We start from the raw sequence: 10,700 nt of genomic DNA, 5'->3' as shown, positions 1-10,700 counted from the left end.
ATGGGTTGCAGATGATGCTGGGGACATGGCAATAGTGTGTGTTGGTGCATGTGGGCTTTCATATGAAGCTGTTGAAGTGGAGATGTCTGGTTGAACAACTAGTGATGGATGGAAAAGGGCCAGAACACTGCATTTTCAACAAGATATTGCCAGAATATATAATTTACTAACACAAATAAATACATAACTTACTTTTCAAAATAAAAGTGCAGTGTTCATAATTGAATAGTCAATGGTTTATAAATCACAGCATTCCCATCTGTGAATATGTGAAAGAATGGCTATGTGCTATATATGTGTACGACTAGCAGTGTGTGTTCGAAGAAGGCACGAATGGCTGGATGGCTAAAAATTGGTTTGATGTGGGAACTCTTCACTGTACAATCTGTCTGTCTGCTTCTTCACAACAGACCTATATTCCCCTCATCCCCCACTATGCATAGCCTCCAAAACCTAAACCTAGACTGTCTTTGGCAGGCTGGTGCCACCCTTCGATCTCCCTCTTAAAGGGTAATTCTGCCACTTTTCAACCTCATTCATCATCTCAGCACCAAACCAACCACTGGGCAAAAACTGGTTGTTTAAAAATCTATTTGATGATGTTGATTCAATGTGGAAAACTGTTTGGGTTTACAAAAAGTTATCAACGTAAGGGAACTTTTTTTAAATTTTATTTTTTACCTGATATCTCAACCAAATGTAAATAAAAACGATTTTTTAAAATGATGTCTGTGCCCAATGGGAAGTGTCTACATACACTACTATTCTAAAGTTTGGGGTCACTTAGAAAGTTCCTTGTTTTTGAAAGAAAAGCACATTTTTTGTCCATTAAAATATAACATCAAATTGATCAGAAATACAGTGTAGACATTGTTAATGTTGTAAATGACTATTGTAGCTGGAAATGGCTAATTTTTTATGGAATATCTACATAGGTGTACAGAGGCCCATTATCAGCAGCCATCACTCCTGTGTTCCAATGGCACATTGTGTTAGCTAATCCAAGTTGATCATTTTAAAAGGCTTATTGATCACTAAAAAAAACTTTTGCAATTATGTTAGCATAGCTGAAAACTCTTGTTTTGATTAAAGAAGCAATAAAACTGGCCTTCTTTAGGCTAGTTGAGTATCTGGAGCATCAGCATTTCTGGGTTCGATTACAGGCTCAAAATGGCTAGAGTTGCAAAGAAGAAGCCATATCTCAGACCGGCCAATAGAAATAAAAGATTAAGATGGGCAAAAGAACACAGACACTGGACAGAGGAACTCTGCCTAGAAGGACAGCATCCCGGAGTCACCTCATCACTGTTGACATTGAGACTGGTGTTTTGCGGGCACTATTTAATGAAGCTGCCAATTGAGGACTTGTGAGGTGTCTGTTTCTCAAACTAGACACTCTAATGTACTTGTCCTCTTGCTCAGGTGTGCACCGGGGCCTCCCACTCCCTTTTCTATTTTGGTTAGAGTCATTTTGCACTGTTCTGTGAAGGGAGTAGTACACAGCATTGTACATGATCTTCAGTTTCTTGGCAATTTCTCGCATGGAATAGCCTTAATTTTTCAGAACAAGAATAGACTGACAAGTTTCAGAAGAAAATACTTTGTTTCTGGCCATTTTGAGCCTGTAATCAAACCCAGAAATGCTGATGCTCCAGATACTCAACTAGTCTAAAGAAGGCCAGTTGAATTGCTTCTTTAATCAAAACGAGTTTTCAGCTGTGCTAACAAAAGGTTTTCTAATGATAAATTGGCCTTTTAAAATGATAAACATGGATTAGCTAATACAACGTCCCATTGGAACACAGGAGTGATGGTTGCTGATAATGGGCCTCTGTACGCCTATGTAGATATTCCATAAAAAATCTGTCATTTACAGCTACAATAGTAATTTACAACATTAACAATGTCTACACTGTATTTCTGATCAATTTTATGTTATTTCAATGGACAAAAAATGTGCTTTTCTTTCAAAAACAAGGACATATCTAAGTGACCCCAAACTTTTGAACGGTAGTGTATGTGAAAACAGCACATTTCTGTGGTTAAAAAGATGCTTCTCTGTGACATCACAGGGTAGGATTCAAAGTAAAAAACTGATTTTCAAAACCTGCAATGAATTTCTAGCCAAAGGGAGGGTATTTTCTTGCTTCCCATATCACCGCAAATTTCATAGTGTTTGAAAATGAAAGTTTTTAAAATGTTTTAACTTTTGACGATGTCATCGGGTTGGCTCCCCAGGCTCCTTGCTCCGACTATACTCCACGCCCACAGACGTTAGTTTCTTCTCCGCATTGTGTCTGGCTCTGAGTACCTCCCTGACCCTTCACCGATTGCGAACAAATTCAGGGCCGTCTGATTGGTCAAGACACTGATGGCTTGGGCCAGTGCCAGAACACGCTTGGGAAAAGCGGCTTTAATACTCTGATTGGTTAGAGGCGAACCAATCAGAGTATTAAAGGGACTTTGTGTTGTACAATGCCCCTCGTCACCACAGATGACTTCAATGATGGCAGTCTCAGACTAAAGTATGTAGCGAACGACAGAGCAGCGGAATCATTTAGTGTGAGTCATCAATCAGGCTTTGTCATCGGGTAGAACTTTTTAACTAAAGATTTTTTTTCTGCAAAACTTTGACACATATGTTGACTGGTATTTTGCTGTTGAAAAGTGGTGGAGTTGCCCTTTAACATCTACTCTACAGTAGTGTTGTCGTCATGTTTTGGTGGGATCCATGTGTCTTGTAAGCTCACTGATTCTCATGTAGTGTTTTTATATTGTTAGAGGGAGAGAAACTAAGCTGTGTAGGCTTTACTATGAATGCTGGATCGACACTGAGACTGGCATTATACATAAGACCACAGTGCAAGTGTGTATGTAGTTTGTGGAGATAGTCTAATGGGGTCATCCAAAACTAACAAATAACCCTCCATATAACAAGTAGCAGAGAAACAGGTCCCAATGTATCTAAAGAGAAACTCTGAAGGAATATTAAGTAGTAATATTAAGTAAATTAACTCCACATCAGCTATGGTGATATCCAAGCAATATATGTTAGTATGATACTGAATCTACATGACAGAGACTGAATATGAGTGTACATTTCCAGTCCTATGTCATGTCATGAAGGGGTGGTAGGTTGGGAAAATCTGGCAAGGGCAACATGCTCTCTATGGAGTCAGCAGAGGGGTAGGGAAAAGGATGCACATTTCACTTCTGACATCATGACGTCCACAGATACCGAAGGATTTGTTGCTTTAACATGACCAGAACATGGCCAGATCGCCTGATTAGACTACCGTTAGATTAGGTGTCATGCTACTGTCCTGGTGGGATCTTTTTCAGTGATGCCATTGGCTTCCACCTGACCATCTCACTGTTTGTCTATTCATTTGTCTATATGTCTGTCTGTGTGCATATCACAGGTTCAACGTTGCTCTCTGGACCAGCTACATTTTCTCCTCTCTTCTCCTTGTCATTCTCTCTTCTACTGTTTCTTCTTGCATGTAATCTGCCTCTCTGTCACAGAGCTGGCCCTTCCTCGTCGATGTAGCTGATGTGTTCCATCATTTGGGAGCATCCCTCCCCCTCTCCCCTCCCCACACCTGCATCTCAAGCTCCAGGTGTCCTGCCTCCAGCCTGGGGCCCTCCTGTGTCTCCCCCCTCAGAGAGTCCAGGGAGAACGGCCCCGGGAAGAAAGGCGAGGGGTTAAGACAGGACGTGGGAGGGATGAGGTTAGTGGAGGAGGAAAAGGTGGGGCTGACCACCCTCAGCCTATGGTCTCCAGGCGAGGAGATGAGTGACGGGGGAGCAGAGCAATGGGAGGAAGGCGGGGGTGGGGTCTCCTGGGAGGGAGTCGGGGGGAACAGGCCCCTGCTGTGGCTACTGTGACTGCCTGGTCGAGAATGGTGGGGTCCCTGGCAGGGAGAGCAGGAGGGCGAGGAGGAGAGAGACAGTGAGAAGGAAAGGGAGGGGGACGGGGTGCGGGAGGCAAGGGGAGGACGGTCCTGGACAGGGAAGAACCCGTTGCTAGAGACCGGGAGGTTGGAGTGGTTAGAACCGTTGGAGAGGTGGGTGGACCCCTCTGTGTCTCCTGTCCCAGGGGAAGGGGGGTTGGAGCGGAGTAAGTCCTTGGAGCATCTCCCTGGGGAGATTGGAGAATGGGCCTGGGCTGGAGGCCTCTGTGGAGGGGGGGTGGGGAGGAGGCAACCTGGCAGGTCCACCCTCCCTGTGTCAGCACTGTCCACGTCCAATAGTGAGCAGGACTGCGTTCGCCGGGGGTGGGGTTGTGGGGAGCGGGGCGGGGCTGGAGGTGGGACCACCAGAGGTGTCCTGGAGGACGGTTGGCTGGCACTGCTGGGGGGTGGAGTCAGGATGGGCGTCATGGCTGTCAGGATTGGCTGAGGCGCCACGAGGAGGAGGGGCCGGAGCAGGCGGGTCATTTCCTGCAGTTCCTGGCTGAGCTGAGAGACTTGCTGGGAGAGACTGCTCATCTGTGGACACAGACGAGAGATGCGTGAGTGTGACTGAAACCGGAATATTAGTGTTTTTATGTGTTATGTTACTATATATTATGTTTTAGATTCATGATCAGTAATTGATATGTTTTTATGGATCACCCTGAAAACAGTGATGATTGTTGACCAGCTAGAACCACTCACCTCGTCACTCAGCTTAGAGACACTCTGTTTGATTTCTGACTGCTCCTGGATCCCTACACGAGCACACACACACACACACACACACACGCACACAGACGGAGGGGTAAGTACATGTTGGAGAGAGAGCAGCAACAGACTGGTGGAGAGGAGATTGTATTACCTAGTCCTGGGGATGGTGGACCACTGTGTAGAAGACTGGAGCTAAACTCAAACTTTTGGGTTGAGTTCACATTTCTCTCTGTCTCAATACCATCCACAAACCTAGAGGGAGAGAAAGCGAGAGTGGGAGAGACAGAGGGAGAGAGAGTGAGGATCGAGATAATGAAAGAGGGGTAAAGCAGTTGTCAGAGAGGAGTGGAGGATTTCAGCCCTGCCTTCCTCATTCCTTCTCCCCCTCTACTCTACTGTAGGTCTCTTCTCTCTCCCTCTGTCTCTCCCCCTCTACTCTACTGTAGGTCTCTTCTCTCCCCCTCTACTGTAGGTCTCTTCTCTCCCCCTCTACTGTAGGTCTCTTCTCTCCCCCTCTACTGTAGGTCTCTTCTCTCCCCTCCTACTCTACTGTAGGTCTCTTCTCTCTCCCTCTACTCTACTGTAGGTCTCTTCTCTCTCCCTCTACTCTACTGTAGGTCTCTTCTCTCCCCCTCTACTCTACTGTAGGTCTCTTCTCTCCCCCTCTACTCTACTGTAGGTCTCTTCTCTCCCCCTCTACTCTACTGTAGGTCTCTTCTCTCTCCCTCTACTCTACTGTAGGTCTCTTCTCTCTCGCTCTACTCTACTGTAGGTCTCTTCTCTCTCCCTCTACTCTACTGTAGGTCTCTTCTCTCTCCCTCTACTCTACTGTAGGTCTCTTCTCTCTCCCTCTACTCTACTGTAGGTCTCTTCTCTCTCCCTCTACTCTACTGTTGGTCTCTTCTCTCCCCCTCTACTCTACTGTAGGTCTCTTCTCTCTCCCTCTACTCTACTGTAGGTCTCTTCTCTCTCCCTCTGTCTCTCCCCCTCTACTCTACTGTAGGTCTCTTCTCTCTCCCTCTATCTCTCTCCCTCTACTCTACTGTAGGTCTCTTCTCTCTCCCTCTACTCTACTGTAGGTCTCTTCTCTCTCCCTCTACTCTACTGTAGGTCTCTTCTCTCTCCCTCTACTCTACTGTAGGTCTCTTCTCTCTCCCTCTACTCTACTGTAGGTCTCTTCTCTCTCCCTCTGTCTCTCCCCCTCTACTCTACTGTAGGTCTCTTCTCTCTCCCTCTGGCTCCAGATGGTATGTTCAAACAGCAACACAGCTGCCACCCCACTGAGTACATGTCAGGTGTGGCTTCTCAAGCAGGTCTGGCAGGCGGGCTATGCAGTGTGCTGAACACACACACACACACACACACACACACACACACACACACACACACACACACACACACACTCTCTCTCTCTCTGCAGCCAGGTCACTCAAGATCCAAAGTAATATTCGACATCCGTCGGGGTCGGGAATCGCATTCAATACCGGCCACTAGGGGCAATGATGAGCGCTATTCCCATCAAGTAGGCTCTGGTTAAGGTAAGGGTTAAGATTTGGGATAGGCTTAAACCAAAAAACGATTGCGTAGCACTGGGATTGAACCCGCTAGTCTCATGGACAAACATTGGATTCTGAAGTCAATTTCAAAATTTTGTGAGATCTTGTTGCATACTGAGCCTGCTGCCTGGTGTGGAGGGAAATCCACACTCCCTCCGCTGGGACCCAATAGCACCGTCAGTTAGTTGCCATGGCAGCCAGACAGGCACTGAAGGATCAACGCTCAAGTGTTAATTGTGTTCAGTTCCAGTTCCTCTACCAGCCACCATGAAATAGACAAGTCTACTGTATTACAGCAATTCAATCCTCTGCCTGAGTTTAAACCAGCTTGTTAAAACTGTATACAAACTGTGGTGTATGATTTGTGTGTGTATGGGAGTGAGTCTGTGTGTGTTTCTCCTACCTGGGACTAAGCTCCGGCGGTGCGCTGCTGAAGCTGACCACAGGTATCTGCAGGGTGGCGGGGCGGGTGTGTTCTGAGGGGGGGCGGAAGGGCCGAGGGGGCAGCAGGGGGGAGCGCAGGGGCGAGTTAAGAACCCTGGTGAGACGTAAAGGGGAACGGGGGGCACACGATACAGAGCTCTGTTCTTCATCACCCTCCTCGTCCTCCTTAATGGAAGAAAGCTTCTTCACCAGGCCTCCGTTACTCTCCCAGTCAACCTAGAGAGAGAGAGAGAGAGAGATGAGAATGGTAATCTGATAACAGGGAATTCTATACAGATGGGTACAGGTAACTTAACATCCCATCATGCTTAGGGTCATGTATAAAAATGCTGGGCAGGCCATTATTTTGCCCCCAGAGAATGACAATGCCCCCATCCACAGGGCACGAGTGGTCACTGAATGGTTTGATGAGAAAATGATGTAAACCATATGTCATGACCTTCTCAGTAACCAGATCTCATCCCTATTGAGATTCTGAAGCGGCTCCTGAGACAGCGTTTTCCACCACCATCAAGAAAACTTCAAATGATGGAATTTCTCGTGGAAGAATGGTGTCACATCCCTCCATTAGAGTTCCAGACATATAGAATCTATGTCAAGGTGCATTGAAGCTGTTCTGGCTCGTGGTGCCCAACACCTTATTAAGACACTTTATGTTGGTGTTTCCTTTATTTTGGCAGTTACCTGTATTATATCCAGTTCCTACAAATCTGCAACATATGAAATGGTATTATTGTTACTGTTTTCTGACCAGGCTAGTGGAAGATGAGGAGAGTGATCCATTCCACAAGAAGACCAGCCAGTACAGTGGATGCAGTAGCAACAGAGTACCAGTGGGAGGCAGACTTGTACAACTCTACTCCCAGCTTCTCTCTTTCTCTCTCTCTCTCTGAGTTTGTGTATGATAGATCCATTCCTCAAACACCTTTGTCCCTCCATGCCCCCTCTCACCCAGCCCACCCCTCGCCAACCCCAAATGAATAATTCAACAATGTCCTCAGAGGCACACAAATGACTTCCATAACCCGTGCAGCCAAACAGAGCATCAATTAGCGGGCTATGAGATTACATGAGAAGGCGTAGAAGGCGTAATGTTGAAAGGACAGGCTAAATCCACTAGTCTTAGACAACAAACACCACCTGCTACAACACATTACTAATGGATTGGAAAGGTGGCATGTCGGTGTACATGGCTGAGACAGAGAGGGATAGAGATGGATGGAGATGAAGGAGGAGGTGTGTTCTATTTGTTCTGCCCTTACAAATGCCAGGTGTTGCCAGGTGGGGTGGTGGGTGTGTGTGTATGCAGATATCATCCACTATCTAAACAGAGAGCTTGTACCTGAATCCATGTCCACAGGCCTATTCAGTAAATGAGCTAATGAATGGGTGCGATATTCCACCATACTCCGCCAACGCCCCACTCGTTCTCTTTTCTTCCCTTCTTTCACCTTGATCAAAGACATTCGTTCCTTCCTCCCCCTCTCTCTGGCCTTTCTTCTACTGTCATCCCCCACCCCTCTCATATCAGTTTGCCCTTCACAGTAGAGAGTCTATTTTTAACTCCCACTTTCTAATCTTAGCTCACAGCCCCAAAGGCAAGCAGGGGCTGCTTTACTGTGCGGGGGTGGGTGTGTTCACGTGCCTGTGTTCCTTCACATTCACATGATGTGTTTAATGTATGCATGGCGTGTGCAGTCTTCCATGGCCACAAGCATGCTGGAATGCAAGCAAGCGTGTAAGTGTGTGTTTAGTCAGAATGTTTAAGGATGAGTATTTATCTGCAGCCTATCTAGACTGTGAGCATGTGTGCACGTTTGTTAAATGTTTGTGTGTGTGTGTGTGTGTGTGTGTGTGTGTGCGTGCACATGAAAGCAAGAGCACGCTCGTGTGTGTGAACCCCAGTAGGTTGTATGTAAGTAGCGGAAGCGAGCCTGTTTCTGTAGCATGAGGCAGCTTGATGTACCAGTACACCACCCTGGACAGGACACTAGTCTGTCTCCTGTTTCTGTAGTGAGACAGCTTGATGTACCAGTACACACTCTGGACAGGACACTAGTCTGTCTCCTGTTTCTGTAGCGTGAGGCAGCTTGATGTACCAGTACACCCCCTGGACAGGACGCTAGTCTGTCTCCTGTTTCTGTAGTGAGACAGCTTGATGTACCAGTACACCACCCTGGACAGGACACTAGTCTGTCTCCTGTTTCTGTAGCATGAGGCAGCTTGATGTACCAGTACACACTCTGGACAGGACACTAGTCTGTCTCCTGTTTCTGTAGTGAGACAGCTTGATGTACCAGTACACCACCCTGGACAGGACACTAGTCTGTCTCCTGTTTCTGTAGTGAGACAGCTTGATGTACCAGTACACCACCCTGGACAGGACACTAGTCTGTCTCCTGTTTCTGTAGCATGAGGCAGCTTGATGTACCAGTACACACTCTGGACAGGACACTAGTCTGTCTCCTGTTTCTGTAGTGAGACAGCTTGATGTACCAGTACACCCCCCTGGACAGGACGCTAGTCTGTCTCCTGTTTCTGTAGCATGAGGCAGCTTGACGTACCAGTACACCCCCTGGACAGGATGCTAGTCTGTCTCCTGTTTCTGTAGCATGAGGCAGCTTGATGTACCAGTACACCCCCTGGACAGGACGCTAGTCTGTCTCCTGTTTCTGTAGCATGAGGCAGCTTGATGTACCAGTACACCCCCTGGACAGGACGCTAGTCTGTCTCCTGTTTCTGTAGCATGAGGCAGCTTGACGTACCAGTGCACCACCCTGGACAGGACGCTAGTCTGTCTCCTGTTTCTGTAGCGTGAGGCAGCTTGATGTACCAGTACACCCCCTGGACAGGACGCTAGTCTGTCTCCTGTTTCTGTAGCATCAGGCAGCTTGACGTACCAGTACACCCCCTGGACAGGACGCTAGTCTGTCGCAGGGACTTACCCCCAATCCCGTTCATACTGAGTGCCAAGCAGAGATGCATCAGGTCCCATTTTTACCATCTTTGGTATGACTCAGCCAGGGATTGAACTCACAACCTTCCAATCTCAGGGCGGACACTAACCACAAGGTCACGGAGTTGGTATCAAGGAGGTTGGTGGCACCTTAATTGGAGAGGATGGGTTCATGGTAACGGCTGGAGCATAAACCTTGTGTTTGATGCCATTCCATTTGCTCCATTCCGGACATTATTATGAGCCGTCCTCCCCTCAGCAGCCTCCTGTGGTTTGAACGTGTGTGTGTGTTTACTACATGTGTCTGTAAGTGTGTCTATGCGTACACTACAGTGTGCACAGAACTGACTGTACCCAGTACATTGTGTTCCCTCCAGCGCCTGGCTCATGAGTCTCAGTCTTTCAGTCAGAAGTAAGTGAATCAGCAGAGACAGTGGGGACGGAATACATTCATTGCGGCTTTCACAAAGTTCCCAAATCCTTCTCCTCTCTCTCTCTCTCTCTCTCTCTCTCTCTCTCTCTCTCTCTCTCTCTCTCTCTCTCTCTCTCTCTCTCTCTCTCTCTCTCTCTCTCTCTCTCTCTCTCTAATATATATATATACATACATACACAAAATAACAAAAACAACATACTTAATCAAATAAATCACATTCAACTACACGGAGGTCCTCAATCAATAATTTAAACTTCCTGAGTGGCACCAGCACATGTAACTGCAGTCAACTCTGCATATTGTTTCACAAATTAGGGGCACAAAAACAAAACACTGAAGGGATCTCTAATGTGATCCATTCCTGAGAACTGGTTTGTTAACTTATGATTCTTAACTTAACTAATGAAGTTATATATGAAGGGGGTTTCTGTAAGATGTCTTTGTAACTAAATCAAAGAGAATGCAGCTCTCTTCTTACAGACAGAGAGGTCCATCCCACATTTTATACAGACTACAATGATGAGTCCTAAAATTTTCCCCGGTGATAAAATATTGCAGACTGGTAGACTGCGTCCATGGTTTTCAAAACAGAGGTAGTCGCATGCATGTAAACAATATCACCTAAATCCAAATACAGGGAGAAG

The 10,700-nt window shown here is 46.7% G+C and overlaps 2 protein-coding genes across 2 annotated transcripts in view; both read right to left on the bottom strand.

Annotated features, from left to right (window-relative positions):
• Positions 1-1,897: 1,897 nt before the first annotated feature.
• Positions 1,898-5,190, bottom strand: LOC135565668 (uncharacterized). The gene is made up of 3 exons (XM_065013304.1): positions 4,819-5,190; positions 4,659-4,711; positions 1,898-4,490 (listed from the first exon to the last, which is right to left on the bottom strand). The coding sequence occupies exon 3, from the start codon at positions 4,488-4,490 to the stop codon at positions 3,564-3,566; it is 927 nt and encodes a 308-aa protein (XP_064869376.1). The 5' UTR covers positions 4,659-4,711; positions 4,819-5,190; the 3' UTR covers positions 1,898-3,563.
• Positions 5,191-6,622: 1,432 nt separating this feature from the next.
• The window catches only part of LOC115116340 (potassium voltage-gated channel subfamily H member 8-like), a 59,961-nt gene continuing 55,883 nt past the window's right edge, over positions 6,623-10,700 (bottom strand). The window contains exon 12 of the mRNA XM_065005673.1: positions 6,623-6,883. Coding sequence (XP_064861745.1) covers positions 6,623-6,883 — 261 coding nt within the window. The remainder of the gene's footprint in view (positions 6,884-10,700) is intronic.

This window comes from Oncorhynchus nerka, linkage group LG3 (genome assembly GCF_034236695.1).
Source record: "Oncorhynchus nerka isolate Pitt River linkage group LG3, Oner_Uvic_2.0, whole genome shotgun sequence".
NCBI lineage: Eukaryota > Metazoa > Chordata > Actinopteri > Salmoniformes > Salmonidae > Oncorhynchus > Oncorhynchus nerka.
The sequence above is the reverse complement of the archived record's forward strand: the minus strand, read 5'-3'. Positions and strand labels throughout refer to the sequence as shown.

Excerpts from the sequence above, each read along its gene's own strand:
- LOC135565668 (XM_065013304.1), bottom strand. The coding sequence starts at position 4,490 with ATGAGCAGTCTCTCCCAGCAAGTCTCTCAGCTCAGCCAGGAACTGCAG.